The 24389-nt window shown below is 41.6% G+C and overlaps 1 protein-coding gene across 1 annotated transcript in view; it reads left to right on the forward strand.

The window, feature by feature from the left end:
- The first annotated feature begins 12273 nt into the window (after window positions 1–12273).
- Window positions 12274–24389, forward strand: part of dpy19l3 (dpy-19 like C-mannosyltransferase 3) — a 67987-nt gene continuing 55871 nt past the window's right edge. The window contains exons 1-3 of the mRNA XM_075469294.1: window positions 12274–12411; window positions 12960–13088; window positions 16255–16382. Of these exons, the coding sequence (XP_075325409.1) occupies window positions 12971–13088; window positions 16255–16382 (246 nt within the window). The 5' untranslated portion in view covers window positions 12274–12411; window positions 12960–12970. The remainder of the gene's footprint in view (window positions 12412–12959; window positions 13089–16254; window positions 16383–24389) is intronic.

Below are 24389 nucleotides of genomic sequence, written 5' to 3' on the forward strand. Positions count from 1 at the left end.
GATGATGTCCCCCTCCCAAAAAATTTTGAATCAGCAGAATGTCTCGAACCTTTTCTCACAAAGCCCACAGTGTTATGGCGTCAGACTTGTTTCAGTCAGTTACACGAGTGCCCTCCTGTGCATGTATGTTGCAGTATAGGCGGTAGTTCAGTTAAGTGGCCAGTTCGAGCTGTGAACGTAGCAGAACTTAATTGTGCAAGTAACTTTGCTGAGGGTTGTCCAAAACCAATCAAAATCCGATCAGAAATTCCTAGTGAACAGAATTAAACGTGGACTAAAAAAGGGGATTCTTTTCACCCAGGCAGTCGGTGACAGTCTCAACCCATTTTAAGTATCATGAAGTCTTGTTATCAGTATGCCCCCTCTCTCACATCCGATTAGATGAGACTGAGGAAATTAAGATCAATAGGAATAAAAAATAAATAAAAATGAAACTCAATAGGAATAGCTATAATAGGAATAATTGTATTCATTCTTCTGCCCCTGCTATATATGATAGCTTGACATTTCCTCCACTTGTGTGCAACACAGTAAATAAAAAAATATTTGATCTGCTACCTGATCTGGAATTCTGATTATCATAACAGATAAATATCGTGTAACTTTTAATGTTAAACATTTTATATACGTGCGTGGGTACATATACTGATCACCACCACTGACAGGTAAAGATCAATGTTCTGCTGGGAAAAGCTGCATCCTGGGACTCGCATGGAATTTACTTTGGCACCTAACTATACCTTTCTGCAGACCAATCACCCCCACAGCCTTACAGTATGGCAACATCATTGCCCTAACGGGCAGCTTTCTGCAGAGGAACAGCACTGAGCCTGGCAAAAACAGCTTGGGAAGGCTAAAAAGCACGTCAAAGAGCCTGAGCTTTTCCCCTGACCTTTAAACTCTCCAGATACCAATCTGATGGGATCTGCTAGCATCCACCAGAAGCAAGCCCAATACATGAAGACCCTCTCCACAACCCACTGGGCTTAAAGTATACTTTGTTATCCTGTTACAAGACACTGCAGAACCCTTTCGGAGCGTTTCTAGCTCCTTGACTCGTCAGGGCTCTTTAGGCAGGATAATGTAGTGTGAAAACACTGTGAGTGGTCAGCTAGTTTAGAAAAACATTATACCAGCACATTCCATTTAACCCCATTACCTAGTTTACACAACTATTATGTAGTTAGAATTCACCATCTAAAGGATTTTATTTTGGCCAAAAAAGGCTTGTAATTATTCAACTCTGAAGGTGACTAAAGTTTTAAAAGATCGTTTTGGTTGGCTTGGATCCGGTTTTGGAGCTTTTTGTTGCCATTCACATAAGCTAATAATGTCCAACTCACTGCGGTAATTTCCAAATAGCACTTTTACCTTTTTAAAGAAAAACAAAATGGATATGTGATTCGCTCAGATGAATTTGAACAATGCTTATATTTGAAACTAAAGCTGAATTGATGTCTTGTTAGTTTTTGCCCCTGCTGACTCATTTGTGTGACGTGCTAACATTGGTGTAGGGCTGTGCCACAAGCATACAGTCTGACATTTTTCCCCATCAGCAGCCTCAAATCTTCGATGTCTTAACACAATTTTTGTTAAATGGTTCTCTGTTTTGAGTTTGAGCAATTTTTTTTCATCCCGGTTGTGCACGGAGAGCAACAATTTGAACCATCATTCTCCATGCTGTCAAACCCTCCCTCTCACTGATCAAATTTGTTTGGAAGTGGAAGTAAAGTAGAAAATTAACTCTCCATTACAACCATCCATCACGGTTTACAGCCAGAATCAGTTTCTCTGAACAGCTGTATGGGACTCCTTTGCATCAGGGGATCGTCATCAATATTTCTGCTTGATTTAGTTTGGAATTTCTGTCAGAAATGAAATTGTTTGGATCCTCTGTCTTCTCAAAAGTTGCTATAAATGATCTGATCAAGTCCCCAATCCAACAATATCCGTTCGTCTGCAAACTAACAGCAAAAAGCAACTTTTGATCAAACTGCATAAGAATGTTTTAAACCTGAGATTCATGTTGGCTTAGCCTCCTGGTTGGAAGTGCATGTAGGTCAAGAGGAATTTCACATCTGGTGTCACAAATTGTAGAAGTGTGTCAGAAAAGGCACATAAATGAAAGCATGTTTGTTGTTGTTCGAGCATCTGATGCCCTCTTTTCTTTACGGCTCTATGCCCTGCTTTAATCTACATAACCAGAAGACCTTTCATGTGTGCCATATTAACATTAGACTGTAAAAAATGATTTTTTTAAACTAGAGTTTTTGCTTTATTGCCAAAACTTGTCGAATGAACCTTTTCTGTTGTCCTTGATACTGAAGTGGTGGGTATGATCAAGGTTATCATCTCAGTCGGTTCATAGCAGCAAATCCCCCTTCTTTTTTTTTTTTTGTCTTTTAAGCAGTTTTAGGGGAACAAATACAACACACTAAGTATGTGAAACAGCCCTTTAATGCGTCAGTAAATTGAGTTCACTTTTTTATGTGTACATACTTCAGAATTGCAAAACTGACTTTTCATCAAAAGATATATATTTGTAATAACTTGTTTAAAAAAAAAAAAAGACAAAAAAACAACAACCATGTTTTGGATTTAATTTTTACTCTCTTCTTGTCTACTGCTAATCTATTTAAGGGAAGTCTGGGTCTAAGACTAAACACGGCAAAGTGAGCTGAACCAGTTTAAACCAAAGGAGGCAGAGGAGATATAACATGTCTGCTTTGAGTCGTGTATTTTTATGCTCTTATCAGATTTTGTAACGTAGATTCAACATGTAATTATCTCATACTGTAATTTGACACTTGCTTTGTTTTTATTTATTTTTCAAACATCAAAGGCAGTATTACATCACTTGCCAATGCCATTGTATTTTTTGGTAATAAAAAGAGTAAGAAACGTCTCGTCTTGGGTTGTTTGTGTGGGATAACGGAGTCAAAATGTTTCATATATATATACATATATATGTCTATATGTATGTATATGTATGTATACATATATATATATATATATATATATATATAGAAATCAAACACATTTTTGTCAGTAGTTGGACACAACTAGTCTTCACGTAGAGTAAAATCCCTGAAAGGAACTGAAATGCCAGTTTACGCCTGCCATATCTCTGAGATATGGTTAAACCTGCAAAAGTCTTCCCTGGCACAGAAGTCAAAGCTACATCAATAGGAGGGAACTCTTGGTTGATTGAAAAAGACTTCAGGGATATATGACAGTTCTTTTTGCTTTTCATGTGCTTGATCCCACATTTGGTGGACAGCCTGATTTCTAGTCTTCATTTACCCTTCCGTCTTGTAAAAGGTTTGACTTCAGAAGCATCTTCTTCACTTGATAAAAAGCCTGAGTTGCACCAGAGAGACCAGGGACAGATGCAGTAACAAAAAAAAATTATAATAATAATTTAAAAAAACAAACTTTTTTTTTTTTACAGTGACACCTATCAGTGAGTGGAGAGTCAGTCCTTGAAGTTGATGTTGGGAGGAAAAAAGGGAAAACCTATGGATTTGAGCAGCTTTGACATGGGACAAACTGTGGGCACATGGATGGGTCATTGGCAACTCAACCGCTGCAGCTCTTGTGGGACATTCTGGTCTAAAGTGCTCAGGATCCACTAACAGTGATCCAAAGGAGAAGAAAATGGTGAATCAGCGACAGGCTCGTGTCTTGTTTTGATTAACTAAGTTTTCCTTTTTCATTATATGGATAGCCAGGTCTGTGAGTGCTACTTAAGTGGGGAAGACCAGGCACCAGGATGCATTGTGGGAAGAAGCGATGCTGGCTGAGGCCGGGGTGATGCTTTGGGCAATTCAGTTCAGTTTCAGTTCAGTTTTTTTCTAGCGTAAAATCAAAACAAATATCATCTCAAGGCACTTTGAACATATCCAATCCGTGCCAGTTAAAACCCAATTCATTGTAAAATAATAGTAATCCAATCAAATTCATTACATTACAAATTAGTCTTAATTCATAAAATCCCAATTTAACAGATAAATAAAAAGGTGCCTTGCTAAGGAATTCAACAGATTGCTTTGAGACTTCTCTTCAATGCAATTCCCATCCTGAGCCGGCACAAGGAAAGAAAACGACTCCCTTTAAAGAATCATCTAATTAATGTGCTGAGGTGTTGACTTGGCCTCCAAATTCCCCAGACTTCAACCTAATTGAGCATGTTTGGGACATTTTTAACAGACAAGCCCAATCGAAGGCCTCACCTCAGAACTTACAGGACTTAAAAGATCTACTTTGACAGCATGGTGCCACGTATCACAGCTTGTCTTCAGAGGTCTGGAGGAGTTGTTGGGGGTGGAAAATGTGGCACCTGTTAGGACGGTGGTTAGAATGTTACGGCTGATCAGTGTATTGTGATTAATGTGCTCTACACACGTGCAGCTCATGTATGAATTGAGAAAACGGAATTGTTTTTGAATGTAAAACCAGTTTTTGCCCATTATTTCTTAACACAGCATTACCAGCTTTTGTCTTTGACCAGGCTTTTTTTTTTTTTTTTTTACTGAACACATTTGGCTACATTGATTTGCAAGGTTAACATTTAATTAAATCTGGTGGACAGATGAGGGTGAAGAATAAAAATGCAGCTAAGGCTGAGCTTTTATAAGCTCTCCTGAAAAAAGCAGTGGAAATTCAGTTGAGATTTACACCTACTGAATTCAAAGAAAGAAATAATCTCTCTCACTGGCTACTGCCTTCCATTACTTCAGAGGCACATGCACACACACACACACACACACACGTCTTCTTTTGAAAGAAAAAAAGTCTGTCCCTGTAATCCCTTTTACTTTTACATGAGACCCTGACCACCAAGCAGGAAGAAGTCATCCCCTTCTATTCATTTCATTACGGGATCGAGTTTTCTACCTAAACCTTTTAAAGGCTCACCATGAAAGTGGAGATCGAGGGGGGGAAAGGAAAGAAATGAGGCAAAATAAGAAACAAGGGTGAATAATGGGAGATACTCCAGAGTCACTTCAAGTGACTCAACATCGGTCTGCTTTCCAACTTAATGGTTAATTCCTGGATTTTCTTTCTCTGTGAACCATGTCTCGTGTTACACTGAGTAAACGAGGACGAGGATTTTCAGTTCCAAACTGGCCAAACGGAGTCCAATTGGGCACAGTGGGAGAGGGACGAGGGTTATCTTTAATAGGCCTTTCTTCCTGCAGTCTGACTCCTGAGCTTGGGATAAAAACACTTTAAGAAAGGAAAGGAGGGAGGGCGGAAGAAAGGGCAAATTTGGACTTAGTTGCATTTGTTCCTACCAAAAAAAAAATGGTACAAGAGCAGAGTCAAAGAGGATGATCAAAAACAAGTTCTTTCTCTTCTCCAATAATCCATCTCTCCTACAAGAGTCCAGCCAATTTATTTTCTGAAGTCTCTTTGATGATCTTCAGGTCTTTCATGTCAGCCCATGCACATACCCACTCTCTTCTCCATCTGAATCCCCTCAGTGTTCTTCCACTTGACCCGTTTACTGTCTTAAGGGTGCTCAAGACGGAACAGTTTGTGGATGCTGTTGACTGATTGGCTTAATCTCTGTGTAGTGGTTGTGTTTTTATGGACTGCAAAAACTGTTTCTGTTGATGACAAATAACTTCAGCTATGGTTCGATGAAGGCAAGATATTTCACTGATGATTTCATATAAAAGAAAAAATGGAGCGAGCACCAGACTGAAACTACACCAGTTTAACTGACCTATTTCTTACCACATCAGAGGGTGTCACTATGTTATGCATGAAGCAGTATAGGAGCAGTGTATAATGTTAATCATACATGGTGGTAAAATAGCACATGGATAGTGCTCTATTTGCATGATTACATCAAATCTTTCAGGATTAAAGTCATTCGTATATTTGTTTGTAAATCAAAGCCAGACGCAAGGAGGGAGGAAAGAGGCCGAAGAGGATCAGCACAGATTCTGACGAAGGGAAGAGCCTGGACACGGCTGGAGCTGAAGCTGCTCCGACCAGACAGCTGAGAGAAATGTCTGCAGTGTGGAAACCAAAAGAAGAACGGCGCAGGTTTAGAGTCGCCGCATGGGGATCCAAGGAAAATACATTTGAAAGAAAAGTTGGCAGAAAATGTTAATTGAGTGCATTTGTAAATAACAAAGTATTCATCGAATAAAACGCATAAGACGTTACCTAGTAAAAAATGTACGATATATTTCAAGTTAATTATGAATGGCATGTCAGAAAATGAAAGAAATAAATAGAGCACTTTGAAGAAGTGAAGAAAGGCCAGTATAACTAAACATCATGCTCATGTTGTAGACCTGAGTGTCTTCATGAAAAATTTGAGCGTATTTCAATGACAGCATTCACAGATAAGACAGCGGTGCCATGTACTTCATAACATGTGAAACAGGTCAGTGTTCTAATCCAACTCCCTGCTGCAAAGCAAATATGCACATTTCCCTAAATGTTTAACTATCACCACGGAGCAGCTGCTTAAACAATCCATTTAAGCCAGGCTGAATGAATGTCATTAGACTATCACCTCTTCCGATAGCCCTTTCAAGAAATTCAACACAACCCCCCAGACAAGGTAAATGTGGACAAACCATACAATAGAATAGAAATTCATGAACTATGAAACATTAATGGCTGGCTGGAAGTGTGCTTCTAACTTCAAGTACAAATATCTCTTATTTTTCAATCCCTTTAGGGGAGCTGTTTGAGTAAGATTAGAGCTGGGAGATCAGTGTGAGGCATTTATTTGCAATCGTTCGGGTAACTAGGCATTAAACGAATAAATGTCCTCACAAAGACAGCAGACATGGATACGTGTGTCTTTGGGAGAAAGAGTGGGGCACAGAATCCATGTAAGGGTGTCCTGGTGGAGCATCCGATTTCTGGTTGCCGGCACATACAACCTCAAACCACCTTCACTAACTTTATAAAGCTTAACCTCTTGAAGACTTTTCACAAAGTTGGTTTCAATTTCAGCTGCACACAAACACCTAAAGTTGGCTGACAAATCAAAACCTGAATAGATGAGTGGAGAAACACACAAAAAAGATGTGCACTGTGTGGAAACATTAGGAAATAATATCCTCGAATAAAAACGCAGAGCAGGTCAGGGTAATTCAGACTCTGTGAAGATGGTGAGAGAAAAAATATGAGAGACTTTGAAAGACGGGAATGGATGGAAGGAGCTTCAGTCACAAAGTTCTAACTGCAGGTGTTCCAATAGGAAGACGAGAGTGAGATCTGCATTTACAGTACCTCATTAAAGTATTCACCCCTTCTGGCTTTTTTTCTTGCACCTCTCCTCAAATTTGGCAATCCTGGTAATTTGGGTTTATGCTTCCTCATGACAAAATAGAAGCAGCATCACAAAGCTTCCTGGTCAAAACCTGAAAAGATGAGTGGAGAAACACAAAAAAAGAAGATGCTTCCACACATGTGCACTGTGTGGAAACATTAGGAAATAATATCCTCGAATAAAAACGCAGAGCAGGTCAGGGTAATTCAGACTCTGTGAAGATGGTGAGAGAAAATATATGAGAGACTTTGAAAGACGGGAATGGATGGAAGGAGCTTCAGTCACAAACTGCAGGCGTTCCAATAGGAAGACTGTTTTGGGGGTAACGGGTTTGTGCCATCGTTGGAGTTCTTCTTGAAGGCTTAAAAGTTCAGTTTAGTCTCATCTCACCAGAGAACCTAAAACTCTTCCATGTTTGGATTGGAAGAGCCTCTCATAAGGTCTATTGTGGTCCCATATAAATGGATATAGTACAGAGCCTTTAAAATGACATATGAGAGTAAAATAAAACCCAAGGTTTTCTCGTGCGCACGGAAAACTTTCTCGTTCGCATCTGAAACTTTTCTGGTGGGAACGTGAAACTTTCTCGTGCGCACCCGAAACTTTCTATGCAACATTGTGGAATAATAGCTTGATTCACATCGACTTTCAAATCTCTTCGAGATTCTGGTCTGACCAAGACCGTAACGAATACGATTCGAAATGGCCTGGTCAACCCGCCTCCCTCGGGTTGCTACTGGTTGAGGCCAGAAAAGGCTGTGCCTAAGCTTAAGCCAATCACACCACTCTTTCCTCTGACATATGATTTAGCTACCAGCGGGGCTAACTGGTAGATTAAACTCTTACCAAAGCCAGTAGGGAGCAAGGCGAAAACGTCTTTCCTGTCAAGAAATGATTCAAGGGCTGTTCTTTGCTCGATTTTTAACGAGAATCTCCCGTCGAACACTTTCATTACAGCATCTACAGCAGTGTCAAAAGCTTGACGCTGCTCTATGTTGATATTGAATGAAGCGCTTCCGTGTACAATCCATGGGTTGAGTGGCAGTTCAACCACGTCACTACCTTGAACACGCTCTACCCTGGGCCGTTGCCGCTGCTCAAAGTTGATTGCTTCCCGACAAAGTGGGTGGAGTTCCCACTTTTTCGGGGACTCGAATCAACCTGAACGAGCAGTTTGCCTGAGGTAGTGCAGCAGAGCCGAAGGTGTTGCGTCACTGCGAGGGCGGAGCCTGGGTAGTGGAATAATGAATTAGGCCCGGGATACTTACTCTTAAGCTGGATTTACAGTTGACGCGTCTGTCACGGAGGTGGCGGACCGTGACGTCAAAATGACGTTTCAGGGCATGGCGCTTGCCATGAAAAGACGGCGCAGCGCGTTGTCGAGCACCAGCCGATTTTTGTAACTTGGCTGCGCCGAGAATGACAAACCGGATGGACGGTTGTGAGACCAGGCTCAGTCAGGTGGTGCGTTTGTACAGGCACCTGTACGATACTGCAGTGAAACAGCACAGGGACCAACGTAAACTCCCAAAACTTTGAGATTGAGATTGGTAGAACTTTGGGGAAAGAGGTTCTGTAAGAATGTGTGGAAGAAGCAATGGGACAGATACGTGAAGGCAAAGAAGAGGGCAGAGACTCGCAGTGGTGATGCCGGGGGCTTCAGACCTTCACCTCTTTTAACTGAATTAAAAAATTAAAATTATCTGAATACTGCAGCAGTATAATTAATGACAGTATTCCTGCTCTTCATTGTTTTCTTTTTCACTTTCGTCGTTGTAGAGTAGCGGTAGCCTTCACGTAGCAGCGCCACCTCTGTGACGGAGAAAATTGCAACGACTGGCGCATCGACTTGCCTCACTATGAAATCGTGACGTCATCAACACCGCTCGCGCTAGCAGAAGCGGCAACCATGCTAGAGCATTCAGTGTTTGATGTCCGCAGAGAGTTGACCTGCGTCTGACATTAGACCTACATGACGATTCTCTGCCCGTCCTGCTACCTAACCTACACTGTTTTACAATAAAGTGTACGCGAAACTTTTCTAGTGGGCCCGCAAAACTTTGTCGTGCCCACGAGAAAAGTTTCGCGTGCGCACGAGAAACCCTTGGGTTTTATTTTACTCTCCCATGTCATTTTAAGGGCTCGGTAATGGAGTTTATATATACAAATTTTCTTTTTTTCTTCTTGTATAGGTCCAAACTAAATTGAGCATTTCCTCCTCATAGTGTGGGAGCCTATGTATCTGATTTGGGTGCTCGTTGGATTTGGATGTTAATTTTTGGAGACAATTATATCTTCATTCTATAGGGTCTAAGGAATGAAAAAAAACATGTCTCCATTTTTCTTTTGGCTTTTAGTGCCTTTAAAAAGGTGAGATTTATAAACCTATATTCTCTGTATAAAATTTCGCTGCTTGGCCCCCGTATTTAAACATTTTGTTCAAAAAGAGGGCTAATGTTTGTCAGGAGAGCTTAAAATTGAAGATTCTTGGCTCTGGAAACAGAGAGCACAAAAAATCAAGGGCCAAATATAGTGATCACCCCAACTTTACATGATGTTAGCATCCTTTTACTTGCCAGCTAAGCAAACTCGGGATCTATTATTTCCAACCTGTCTGCAATAAAATAACTTTTTATCTGACATTATACACATTTATGTTTCATGTTTAGTCTACCATTACCAGTGTTCCAGTCATAATTGACCAACAAGACTGGTTTGTTTTGCTGTGGATGGTCACATGTGGTTTAAAAAAAAATAATTGACTGATTATTCTTTTTTGGCGAAATTGCATACATTTTCTCAAGTTTTCATGTTTAGCATTTAACTTGCTTAGATTCATTTCATTAGTATTTTTTATTGTTTCGAGATACAGTATATGATATATAAAGGGTTAGTGACCTTCAGTTTGATGCATTGCATGTTTCGAGATGGCAAGCAAGCTATTCTCTGACGCAAGATCAGAAGTCGATTTTCAGCTATGTATCCAGTGTCAGAAAGCAGATATATCTGGACTGGTACATCAGCCCTCACTGGAAACATATTCCAAATTTCTGTCTTTTGTCCATGAGAGAGGAAAATATGGAGATGCCGATTACCCACAGACAAGCAAACAGCTACAACCAGTGCAAGTGATCTGCAGCAGAATAACGCTGTATGGCACAGGAACTTAGGTTACAAATCAACCTGTAACAGTCAGCATCTGCAGCGTGCTAAGATTCGCTACCAAAGAGCACGTGAGGAGGGTAAGCCAGAGAATCTCGAGAAACGGCGTGGTAGGCCATCGACAGCTCCAGCAGAAACAGCTGCAACGCCTTCATGCTCATCCAGCGAGACTTAGTACACTCGCTCAGCAGCAGCTGCAGCCAGTAAGGAAAAGTGCTTCTTTTGTCAGAAGCAGACCAAAGATATTCTTCATGAGGTGTCCTCTTTTAATGCAGGCAAACAACTGAAAGAAGCTGTGCAAAAGAGCAACAACGAACAGTGGAAAGTACAGCTAAGTGCTGCCATCAGTGCAGATGATGCGCTCGCAATTGATGTGAAGTATCACCTAAAATGCTGGGTCCAGAATGTTCAACAAAATAAAAGGGCATGTGATGACAGTAAGGAGTTTGAAAAGCTGGAACATAATGTTGGGGTGGTAGCATCAGATATTGAGTTTATTGGCTTAGTTCGATGTGGCTTGCAGGCTGGAGAGGTCATCAATATGACTGACCTCAAGTCAGCCTATTCCACCATTCTTAAAACAAATGGTGTACATAATGTAGACATCTACAAAGGACATTAAACAGAAACTTACCTCTCACATTCAGAATGTCCAGTTCATTAAGGCAAAGCGTCGCAATGCTCCTGATCTTGTCTGTTTGTCTAAAGTGTGTGATGCAGCCGTGGAAGAAGTGATAACTAAAACAACTCATGATGACATACACAAGTTGTTTGAGAGCGCATCTATTCTGCGAGATGCCATTGCTGCTCATATCAAACAACCTTGGAAATTTGAAGGAGAACTAAGCACCGTTGATGCTGAAAACAATGTCCCCAAAGAGTTGTACACATTTCTCCGCTGGGTACTTGAAGGACCAAGTTACCATCACCAACAGATAATGGATGGGAAGAAGAGGGAGGCCAACTGGTACCAATAACATCTCGTGTTCCCCATGCCCCAGCCACCATTACACAATTAATTAAATGTGGCTGCAAGAAGACCAAATGCATGTCACACTGTTCTTGCAGGTCTCAGGGTATCAACTGTTCAGAGATGTGCCTGTGCGGATCAGATGAAGAGGTTTGTGGAAATATGAGCCAGGGAGATATGGTGGGAATTGATGAGGAGGAGGAGGATGGAGATACTTCTGTTTAATATGATTGCAAATCTGAAAGTGTCATTGTTGACAGCAGCACATGAACCATGAACCATTCCAGAGATGTATATATTGTATATATTTTGTTTCATACTGTTGAAACTGTTTAAAACAACTATTAAACAGAAAGTTTGGATGTTAATTTCCCTGTGTTAAGCATTTATTTAGCTTGTATGTTACAAAATAAAAATAATTTTTTTTTTAAAAAGAAAATAAAAAATAATAATAAAAAAGAAAAGAAAAAAAAATATAAAATAATTATAAAACAATTATGCATGAAGAAAAACATTATACGCTAACTATTTTAATTAAAATAGTAATACAAGCCATATTTAAGGCGTCAATTGCAGTAAAATATCAAAATCAGGTGGAAAAAGGTAAGAAACTGGGAAAAAAATGGAGACATATTTTTTCTCAAAGTTCAATGACCCTAGAACACATTTCAACCAGTCTCCAAAAATTAACATTGAAATCCTACGAAAATACATAGGCTCTCCCACTATCAACATAATCTTATTCGTTTGAGATCACCGTACGCTTTTATTTTGAAAGTGAGTCTTGTAGTCTTCCGGTCTTGTCCTTCAGTTAAACTCAGTGCGGCAGAAGCTGACCGATGGTTTGGGGCAGGCGGGGAGAAAGAGGAGAGAAAAATAAAAGAACGAGGGAGATAGGGAGACTTAGAGAAGGAGGGAGAGAGGGGGAGGTAGAGGAGAGGAGAGCTGTCGGACCATCTTACCAGCCTAGAGGAGGGTGAGGCTTACAAATGTACCGTTGACTCAAATCGTTTGCGTCTTTGTTGCTGTGAGACAAACAGAAAGTCTGGCGTCCATAACGGGAGCGCGTCTTCATGTAAAATGCACATTAATTCATATGAGGCTGCATTTGTGTGCGCGTGCTACACAATAGGAGTTTAAACCTACCTTCTCCTACTTTGTCGGGTTCTGTGCCTCACTAATCGCATCACTGCCAGTATCCCCTATGATATTTCGCAGGGAACATGCCGTCATGTTTCGCGAGCCATATCATCCACGGCGGAATTAATGTCATTTTTTCCCCGGCAATCTGGTGTCGATAGGCGGATTTTAATGTTCCACAATCTAGCTGCAACGTGAGCAGGAAACCCCCGCTGCCAGCAGGCCTGTCCATCCCATTTATCTGGGCTCCACCGAATCAAAGGCTACAGATAGCGAAGGGAAGCAAACAGCGGTGCACATCGCTGTTTGCTTTGGCTCGGATCGCAGTGACCTTTCTGCGCACGCTGTGCATTAATCATTCATTGTATCTGTGTGGATACCCAGACACTCTCAACATGGCAACCCTGCGTCAGAGGAAGGGCAGCAAGGGGAAGGAGGCATCCCCCGCTGCCGAAGTTCAGTCCCTGCAGTCCAACTGTTGCACCCACCAGCATCCACAGAAGATCTTGCAGGGTGAGTGAGCCACCCTGCCACCCAGTGGATGCCATCATTTATGGGTTTCCATAGTGGCCGCATTAACACTCGGTCTACCAGAATTTTGCAACTACTAGAATGACCATAGGTCATTATTTGTATATAATTTGGATTATCATTAATAAATTGGTGGAATAGGTAAAAAAAAACACAACAGGACACTAAATGAAAACTATAATGTTTGAGCTTCTTCCAGACACCGAGAGACATCACTCTCTGAACCTGCTCCTCTGTCGGATTCTTCCTCATCAAGGCTAAAGCCTCCATAACTGTCATATCTTTCTACTTGTCATTTTTGTCTCTCTGGGGTTTAGAGTGAAGTTATAACTAGGTTTTAGACTCACAAAGCATAAAAAACAAAGAGACGATAGAGCAGGACAAAAGAGCGGGAAAATGTAGCAAATAGGAAAATATGACACCCCATGTAAAAAGCATGCAGTCAATTTGACTGCTATGGTAATTCGAGGTAGTAATACTCAGATCTTTTTCGTGGTTTGAAATTTTAATGGTAAAACAATGTTAGAATAAAATATACACATATTTAGGAAAAGTCAGGGTCCTATTGGTACATAGGTTTTTTTTTTTAACAGAGTTATGACGTTGCAAATTTTGAAAGCAGTCAAAATGACTGCCTTGGTAGTTCGAATGTTAAGCAACTTCTGACCAGGCGGGAGAGGACACCAAGAAACCACACACTCTTGCTCTCAGATGCACAGCGTACAGCTTCAGATGCACAGCGTACAGCTTCAGTTGCACACCGTACAGCTTCAGATGCACAGCGTACAGCTTCAGATGCACAGCGTACAGCTTCAGATGCACAGCGTACAGCTTCAGTTGCACACCGTACAGCTTCAGATGCACAGCGTACAGCTTCAGATGCACAGCGTACAGCTTCAGATGCACAGCGTACAGCTTCAGTTGCACAGCGTACAGCTTCAGTTGCACACCGTACAGCTTCAGATGCACAGCGTACAGCTTCAGATGCACAGCGTACAGCTGCACAGCGTACAGCTTCAGATGCACAGCGTACAGCTTCAGCTGCACACCGTACAGCTTCAAATGCACAGCGTACAGCTTCAGATGCACAGCGTACAGCTTCAGATGCACACCGTACAGCTTCAGTTGCACACCGTACAGCTTCAGTTGCACAGCGTACAGCTTCAGATGCACAGCGTACAGCTTCAGATGCACAGCGTACAGCTGCACAGCGTACAGCTTCAGATGCACAGCGTACAGCTTCAGATGCACAGCGTACAGCTTCAGATGCACAGCGTACAGATGCACAGCGTACAGCTTCAGATGCACAGCGTACAGCTTCAGATGCACAGCGTAAAGCTTCAGATGCACAGCGTACAGCTTCAGATGCACAGCGTACAGCTTCAGATGCACAGCGTACAGCTTCAGATGCACAGCGTACAGCTTCAGATGCACAGCGTACAGCTGCACAGCGTACAGCTTCAGATGCACACCGTACAGCTTCAGATGCACAGCGTACAGATGCACAGCGTACAGCTTCAGATGCACACCGTACAGCTTCAGATGCACAGCGTACAGCTTCAGATGCACAGCGTACAGCTTCAGATGCACAGCGTACAGCTTCAGATGCACAGCGTACAGATGCACAGCGTACAGCTTCAGATGCACAGCGTACAGCTTCAGATGCACAGCGTAAAGCTTCAGATGCACAGCGTACAGCTTCAGATGCACAGCGTACAGCTTCAGATGCACACCGTACAGCTTCAGATGCACAGCGTACAGCTTCAGATGCACAGCGTACAGCTTCAGATGCACAGCGTACAGCTTCAGATGCAGCTCCATGACCAGTGCTCTGTACCCAGCTTTAACCTACTAAGGATGCACAGGTTTATCAGGAGCTCTCAGAGCCGTGTTTTAAGTGGCACCGCTGGTGAAAGCCTGCACTTTCTGTGCCGCCACACTTTGCTTGTTGTGTTGCATCTGAGGCACGATAACCAAACTCTCTGTCAGGCTTGTTTTAATTCAGTTTCACAGACTTAAGATTTGAAAGATTTGAATTAGTGTCCCATCATGTAGGTTTTCCAGCAAACAACAACCTGGTGTCCTAACAGTTGCTCTTTTAATACAACAGATAAACTGACTGTTCCTTTAGGGCAGGGGTCTTCAATGTTTTTCAGGCCAGGTTCCCCCAAACTGATGGAGAGTTGGAGCAGGGACCCCCCTACTATTTATATGGCATACAATTGTGTTTTATATTTAACGGGGCCTAGTGCCGTGTATAAACATAGCTACTCTGTTATTGTACATTCAGTACTAAGCTATTCAAATAATACACAGGTTAATATATTCATGTTTTTATTTTAAACATGTGCAAGGTACAGGGTGGCCGTGCCACTGCCATTTATAAACAAACATCTTGCATACAACACTGAGCTATTCAAATAATCCACAGATTTTAACTTTAAACATGCATGTAGATGGGACAATGAATCCTCAAAGCATCTGTGGACGGCACACGTTTGCACACAATTTGTGAGAAGAAACTGTTTGAAAAAAAAAAAATGTTAAAAATCGTCTAATCAACCAAAGATTTCGCGACCCCCCTGCAGTATCTCCTCGGACCCCCTGGGGGTCGCCGACCCCCTGTTGAAGACCTCTGCTTTAGGGAAAGCATACAATCAAGTCTCCCAAGGAGCCAGTATGCTCCATAAATGCTTGTTATTTGGTATGGCAGTGAAACCCGCTCCCCCTACACCTACCCAGAGTGGAGTTAGTGAGTGAGGACTGTGTCTATCCTCTTGCAGAACAGACAGGCCCACTCTCACCTGCCTCACTCAGTGATAGCAAAGAGATAGGGCAGAAAAAAAGAGCCAAAGCCTCTTTTCTTGAACTCTAGCACAGGTATTTTTGTCATGTTTCATAGAGCGTCTGAGAGCAACTAGTGCCTTGGCGAAGGTCTGAAGGTGAGGCTTTCATCTCCCCATTTCAAATGAAATGGAGCCTCTTCCATCGCTGTGGAGGCTGCCTTTTCATTCCACCCTCCATCCAGTGCGGTTGCTCTGAGCAGTTTTATTTCTGATATTGTTGGACAACTTGGAATTAAACTACACTGTGTGTTCTAAATGTTGCTCTGTAGCAATGGCTTAAATGCATGTTTATGTCCTTGCAGGTGATTGGTCATGGGGGGCTATAATCTGGACATCGATCGGCTGGTCTGTTTCCGTTGGTCTCGGCTTGCTGTGCTGCATCTATGTGGCTACACTACACGAGAACGACCTGTGGTTCTCCAATATCAAGGTAAGAGCATTAACCGTTGGAACCTTAAGCTCAGGTGTTTTTCTCATCGCTCTTGGCATCACCCAGCAGCTGAGTGGTTAATTCAGCCGTTCATCCTCCCGTTCTGTTCACTGAGCAGTGAACAAGGCAGCGGTGTTGTAGCTGGGTTTCGACCGGGACAGACGGGTTGTGAATTCATGTTTGGTTGTTCAAAGTCTCTTCACTTTGTAGGAGCACAAAGATGTGTGGCCACACAGATAGTCTCAGGCTTTCTCTGTGATTTCCAATTACGAGATGTCAGGAAGGCATTTGACATGGCGTTGTAGGAAAAAGCACGGGTGTAAATATGTAGTATGTGTTAACCAGTAGTATGATGACACTTTTATCTTCCATCCATCCATCCATTATCTTCCGCTTCTCCGGGGGTCGGGTCGCTAGGGCAGCAGCTTAAGCAGAGAAACCCAGACGTCCCTGCCTTTTATCTTATTTTATCTTATTTGATTTTGTTGTATTTTATTGCTTTCACTGTTGTTTTATTGTTTTTATTTGTTCTCATTTGTTTTGACTTATTCTTCTCTTTATTTATTACCTGCTGTAAAGCCCTTTGGTACATCGTAAGGATTGTCAGGGCTGTATGAATAAAATACATTTACATTTAAATAGCAAAATATTACTTTTACAGTTTCATGGTGCATATTACTTCATAGACACAGTCGGGACAATGTTTTTTAAGGGACATTGTTAATTCTATTACTAACACCAATGATTTCCCAATTTATGGCCTTGGATGTCTGGGGACGGGTCTATTGCTGCAAGAACTCGGCTGACTGCGGCCTGCAGTGTGACTGGTGATATTTGTATCCTCCAAAGCAAAGTTTTTTGACGAGGTGTGCTTCGAAATATCTCAAACCATTTCGTCATGATTATTTGCTTCTCTTTGGAAACGTGATAAGTTGACCTGTCCATCAGCTGGTGGGAGATGTAACGGATAGAATCCAATTCAGCCAGCGTGGGAAAAAGAACAAAACAGAGGCATATCATGTGTTGTGTATTGCATTTCCTTCAAATGAAATGATCTCAACGTCACATCAGTCAACTTTCTCTGCCGTTTCTAAACAAGCTGCGAAACTTTCACAACTCATTGGGGACAGTTTACATCGTCTGTCAGATGGAAGCTTTGTTCAGACATTTTTTGATAAACTCACTGTTTCAACAGTGGAGACCTTTCATCTGTTCTTGATTATTTTTATGAAAGGTGAATGTCAGTTCGTTATAACAACGAGACGGGACCGTATGGCAGCTGGAATAAGAATTTTCTCAAAGTAACTGCAAGCATGTCTTTGTTTTGGCAGTTTCAGAGCTCCTGTCTGACTTTTTCCAGAGGACACGGCTCATAACTATTCCTGATAGATACCGTAGTAATAAATATGCAATTTAAACCAATGTGAAATGGGACATCGACTCCAAAGAGAGCAGCACATTGTTAGTTCTGTAAATTGTCTATTCATCTCCGAACCTGTGCAGGTAAAACAGTTCAGATGGACAAAAAAAAAAAAAAAATGTGTTGCGCTTCATGTCCATTAAAGATACTTGGTTGACACGTGAACTACTTCAGTGAGCGCATTTGTCTCGACACAGCTTCTGCTTCATGCTGTGGTCCCTCAGAAGTGTTTTAATGTGAAAGGTTTGTAGTAGAATTGTTAAACCTGCAAATGTTGGGCCACGGGGATGTTACGGCGGGTCTGTAATGACAGTGAAATCCCCTCGGTCGTGCTCCGTTCTCTTTGTCACACGAACAAAGATGCGCACACTCTAATTATTGCTCCCTCCTGGTGTTTCACACGAGAGCTCTGTGGAGAACAGTTAGCTAGATTAGTTAAAGTAAATGAGGGTTTAAAAAAACAAACGGCAAAACAGGGGACACATTTGCTAGTCGCACTGGTGCTCCTGCTTCTAAAATGTATCCCCACTGTCTACGAACTGTCTGCTGTTTGCAAGGCTTTAACATTTTTACAACTGGAGCATGTTAACAAATATTTGTCTTGAGTAAGTAGGTCACCATCCAATGCCAAACCCTCCCTTTAGTACGGTAGTTATCTGCAGTTACGTGCCACTGCCTCTGTGTCACTAACAATTTAGGACAAGTATTTCCACTGAGTTTTTGTCGGTAATAAGATCTGTTCATCGTGAAAACACATGGATGCTTTTATCTTTCATATGCCTTTTAAGCAGCGGAGCTGGCCGAATTGATCTATCAAGCACATTTTTAAGGTTATCCAAGAATTTGTAAGATTCATCCATTTACAAATGGAAAGTGTTACCTGGTTTGGACGTTTGGCCTAAAAGAATGCAGACATTTTCTGCTTGTCTCTATACAACAAAGCTTCGACATAAGTTCTGATCTTACGTATTCGCTCATCTGTTTTCTTGCTAAAATGACTTGCAAACGTGTCCCCAACACTTCATCATGAAAAGGGATGATAGTTTTTCCATCCACTCGGAGTTTGTGTAGTGTTGTGCATTGTGCCCCGTCACACATGATGTCCTTGAAAACCCCTCCCTCTGGAGTTCCAAACCAAGCAATTTCTTTCTCTTGGTTTCAAAATGGAGACCTAATGTAAATGAGGATTGTCGGTGTTTGGTTTTTTCTTTTTTTCCTTTTTTGTTTGTTTGTCTTTTTGCATGGTTTAGATTAGTTATGTCAGAATGCAATGGAAAAATGCTTTTATACTCCAAGGAAATATTGCAGAATAGAAATAGAATAGAAAAATACTTTATTCATCCCCCAATGGGGGAAATTCAAATTCGTCAAGTAGCTCAACATTTTTTTTAAATATTTACAATGATTGTATTAACAACAATAAAACAACAATAATAATACTACTACTAACTAAATAATAACAAATGACTAAATGACAAAATAAACAAATAAATAAAAATCAATCAATCAATTTGAGAAGAACTCAGCAGTCACTGTTATAAAGCCTTATGGCTGTGGGAACAAAGTACATGGAATCCATGTACCAGAAACTGTGCAACATACATTCAGACAATTTAGTTCAGTAGGAATACGGATGAAAATATTAGTGCAGGTGTGAAATCTTTAAACCTTGGTTTGAGTGAAAAGGAAACCTTTTTGGTGGACATGATGAACACGCACCGTTGACCTTGACGACACCTTGAACTACAGAGACTCTCAAAAGGTGACCTCGAACTACACCCTATCAAATCTGAAAATGTAGCTACCTGCATTCCAATGTTTTGATTCAAAAGTTTGTTCAACATTGTTACATATATTAGGTTTGTAGTGCATGTCATAGTATTTTGGACTTGGGTTAAAAAAAAAAAAAAACTGTAAGTAATGCTATCATTACTTAGCCTCAAGTGTTAGCAGCTAGCCATAGAATGCTATCCTGTACTCTCTTAAAAAAGCAGTAAAAGCTATACAGTAAAATGTTAATTCACAAGACAACTAAACATGCACATTTGATCAAATGTGTCAGTGTGCATTTACTTTGACTTTTACAGTCAAGTTCTTTTCTGTGCAGCAGTGGAAAAAAATTATTAGAAAAGAAAAGATATAATGAACAACCATCATTTATGGGTTATACTACAAATAAAGTATGTTTATATTAATACTTGCTAGTTTGAGTGTGCAAATTTGTTTACACTGACAGTGTACAGTGCAGTGGGTGTACTTGAGTGGCGTATTCAAAGTTAAAAAGTTGAATTAGGAATGATGTAAACCTCACACCTTCAATTTAGTCTTGTGGCAGTACATTAACCAATGTTTCAGCCAGACAGGAGCACATCTGGGAACTTTACCTTTGCGCAGTGCCCCAGTCCATTTTTTTGATGAAAACACCTTAAAATTTAGAGTGGCAGACATGTTGTGAGTTCTGAGGGCTATGCTAATGCTAGCTAACTACTGTACAGGGCCCTGTGTGATATTCCTTGACAAACCTTGTTGCGAATTGGCAGTACATGAATAATATTGAACTGCAATAAATGGATACATTTAAAAAATGCCCATTAACACATAATGATCATATTCATGATGAAGTATTAAAGTCTGCAATACAGTTTCAGCTTGAGAAATGCACAAAGTCACACTTCCTCTCTCTGTTTATTCTTTTTTACCATTGATGACACATCCTTCTTGTTTGCCCTCTTACAGCATCATGTTTCCCTATTCAGTTATTTTAAGTTAGACTTTACCTCTACATTTGGAAAAGTGTTGTTTTTAATTTGGATGAATCATTTAATTGACTTTAATTTAAGCTTGTTGAGCTAATGCATATGCAAATTAATATTAACGAGGCTGTCGACGTAACTGTTCAGATTTCTGTGCGTCTGCTGGAAAGTTGGAGTTTCACAGTTTTTGGTGAGAGCTGTTGTCTGAGCATTAAAAGAACACAAAAAACTGCTGAATCCAAACTGATTGGGTGAAATCAAAACTGACAACGGTAGAGACACATCAATTACACACTGATTCACATTTTGAAGCATTATCCTAATCACAGAATGGAGTTTCTTTCCAGAATTGAACTGAGGAGAGAGTGAAGAATCAAGCAAAACAATCAATTTATTTAAACTGTAGGTAACCTGCACTGTCAGCCAGGTGCTCAATCTGTTTCTCATGTGAGCGTGAAATGCATCTTGAGCACATAGATACATGCTGCACAGGATGATTTGTGAGCTTTTGTCAAAGTAAGGCAAGGCAGCAGTTTTGGTCCATTTCAAGGGAATCTACAGTGCCTTGCGAAAGTATTCGCCCCCCTTGAACTTTACAACCTTTTGCCACATTTCAGGCTTCAAACATAAAGATATAAAATTAAAAAAAATTGTGAAGAATCAACAACAAGTAGGACACAATCGTGAAATGGAATGAAATTTATTGGATGTGTCAAACTTTTTTAACAAATAAACTTAAAAGTGGGACGTGCAATATTATTCGACCCCTTTTAATTGATACTTTGTAGCGCTGCCTTTTGCTGCAATTACAGCTGCAAGGCGCTTGGGGTAAGTCTCTATCAGTTCTTGCCCATTCTTCCTTGCAACACAGCTCGAGCTCAGTGAGGTTGGATGGAGAGCGTTTGTGAACAGCAGTCTTCAGCTCTTTCCACAGATTCTCGATTGGATTCAGGTCTGGACTTTGACTTGGCCATTCCAACACCTGGATACGTTTATTTTGTGAACCATTCCATTGTAGATTTGGCTTTATGTTTTGGATCATCAAGATAAATCTCCGTCCCAGCCTCAGGTCTCTTGCAGACTCCAACAGGTTTTCTTCCAGAATGGTCCTGTATTTGGCCCCATCCATCTTCCCATCAATTTTGACCATCTTCCCTGTCCCTGCTGACGAAAAGCAGGCCCAAACCATGATGCTGCCACCACCATGTTTGACAGTGGGGATGGTGTGTTCAGGGTGATGAGCTGTGTTGCTTTTACGCCAAACATATCGTTTTGCATTGTGGCCAAACAGTTCGGTTTTGGTTTCATCTGACCAGAGCACCTTCTTCCACATGTTTGGTGTGTCTCCCAGGTGGCTTGTGGCAAACTTTAAACAAGACTTTTTATGGATATCTTTGAGAACTGGCTTTCTTCTTGCCACTCTTCCATAAAGGCCATATTTGTGCAGTGTACGACTGATTGTTGTCCTATGGACAGACTCTCCCACCTCAGCTTTAGATCTCTGCAGTTCATCCAGAGTGATCATGGGCCTCTTGGCTGCATCTCTGATCAGTCTTCTCCTTGTTCCAGATGAAAGTTTAGAGGGACGGCCGGGTCTTGGTAGATTTGCAGTGGTCTGATACTCCTTCCATTTCAATATGATTGCTTGCACAGTGCTCCTTGGGATGTTTAAAGTAGTGATGTTACCGCCGACACCGAAGCTCCGAAGCACGCTTTAAAACTCGACAGGGTAGTTATAGTGAAGCAGTGGGCCGGAGCTTGCTTCATGTGACGTCACTGATGACGTTTGAACCACTTCACTGCTTCATTCAGACCGAGTCAGCTGACTGCTTCGAGTTGATAGCGGAGCTTTGAACATTTGGCGCGATTCAGTGTATTCATGATGGCTGAAGCCCCGGTTCATGTCCCCGTTCTACACGTATTATACGTTACGAACGGCTCTCGTTTTTTGATATTCAGAGTTTAGGATTATTCTCTCATGGAACAACCATCGAGGAAGCGTTCTAAAGTGTGGGAATATTTCCACCCAAACAGTTCCTTGTCACACCAGCCTCCTCTGTTCCGTGTGACAGAGTATTTTCCAAAGCTGGAGAAACTGACAAAAAAAAAAAAAAAGAAACCGTCTGAGCCCTTCTACTGTGCAAAAACTACTTTTCTTGAATTAAAACACCTGAAGTAACACAAGCACCCTCTTTATTACACCAAGCACACTCCCAAAGAAAATATGAATGACAAACCAAAAATTTTCACATTGTTTTTAAATTATAATTCCATCCATCCATCCATCATCTTCCGCTTCTCCGGGGGTCGGGCCGCGGGGGCAGCAGCCTGAGCAGAGAAACCCAGGCGTCCCTGTCCATGGCCACTTCCTCCAGCTCTTCTGGGGGGACCCCGAGGCGTTCCCCTGACAGAGATCCAACGTGTCCTGGGTCTTCCCCGGGGCCTCCTCCCAGTGGGACGGGCCCGGAACACCTCACCAGGGAGGCGTCCAGGAGGCATCCTAACCAGATGCCTGAGCCACCTCATCAGACTCCTCTCGATGCGGAGGAGCGGTTCTACTCCGAGCCCCTCCCGGATGACCGAGCTTCTCACCCTATCTCTAAGGGAGAGCCCAGACACCCTACGGAGGAAACTCATTTCGGCCGCTTGTATTGGCGATCTCGTTCTTTCGTTCACTACCCACAGCTCGTGACCATAGGTGAGGGTAGGAACACAGATTGACCGGTAAATCGAGAGCTTCGCCTTCTGGCTCAGCTGATGGCGCACCGATCCGTCTGTCAACCTCCCGCTCCATTTGTCCCTCACTCGTGAACAAGACCCCGAGATACTTGAACTCCTCCACTTGGGGAAGGATCTCATTCCTGACCCGGAGAGGGCAAATTATTATTTCATGGGTAAATTAATCAATGTTTAAGGAGGTACTACAAACCCATATGTACAACACACATACATACGTGTTATTATCATGTTATTATATGCATCACATTCGCAGGGCTTCTTATGGTGCATCAATCGCTACGCCAGTAGATGTCACCCAAGGGAATTGAATGAAGCTTCGAGTAGTGAACCACTTTATGACACAATGGTTCAAAATGATTCAATGGTTCAAAAAGCCTCGTTTTGCCGTCACTAGTTTAAAGCTTGGGAAATCTTTTTGTATCCAAATCCGGCTTTAAACTTCTCCACAACAGTATCTCGGACCTGCCTGGTGTGTTTCTTCGTCTTCATGATGCTCTCTGCGCTTTGAACAGAACCTAAGACTATCACAGAGCAGGTGCATTTATACAGAGACTTGATTACACACAGGTGGGTTCTATTTATCATCATCAGTCATTTGGGACAACACTGGATCATTCAGAGATCCTCACTGAACTTCTGGAGTGAGTTTGCTGCACTGAAAGTAAAGGGGCCGAATAATATTGCACGCCCCACTTTTCAGTTTTTTATTTGTTAAAAAAGTTTGACACATCCAATAAATTTCATCCCACTTCACGATTGTGTCCCACTTGTTGTTGATTCTTCACAAAAAATTAAAATTTTATATCTTTATGTTTGAAGCCTGAAATGTGGCAAAAGGTTGAAAAGTTCAAGGGGGCCGAATACTTTCGCAAGGCACTGTAGATGAACACAGTTTGTGGGGTTTTACTGCCTGTACTGTTGTTGTGTGTGGGAAGGGATGGAGACCACTGTTAGCGCCTTCTGCTAACGCTGTCGAAGCCTCAGTCAAAGACTACTTGCTCAGTCGAATATTTACATGGAATGATTTTTATTTCAGGTACGGTCAAACACTTTGTTGAAACTAGTGCCTTTTGCATAATCTGTCCAGAAAGCTGT

The sequence above is a fragment of the Odontesthes bonariensis genome, chromosome 1 (genome assembly GCF_027942865.1).
Source record: "Odontesthes bonariensis isolate fOdoBon6 chromosome 1, fOdoBon6.hap1, whole genome shotgun sequence".
In the NCBI taxonomy this organism is placed as follows: domain Eukaryota; kingdom Metazoa; phylum Chordata; class Actinopteri; order Atheriniformes; family Atherinopsidae; genus Odontesthes; species Odontesthes bonariensis.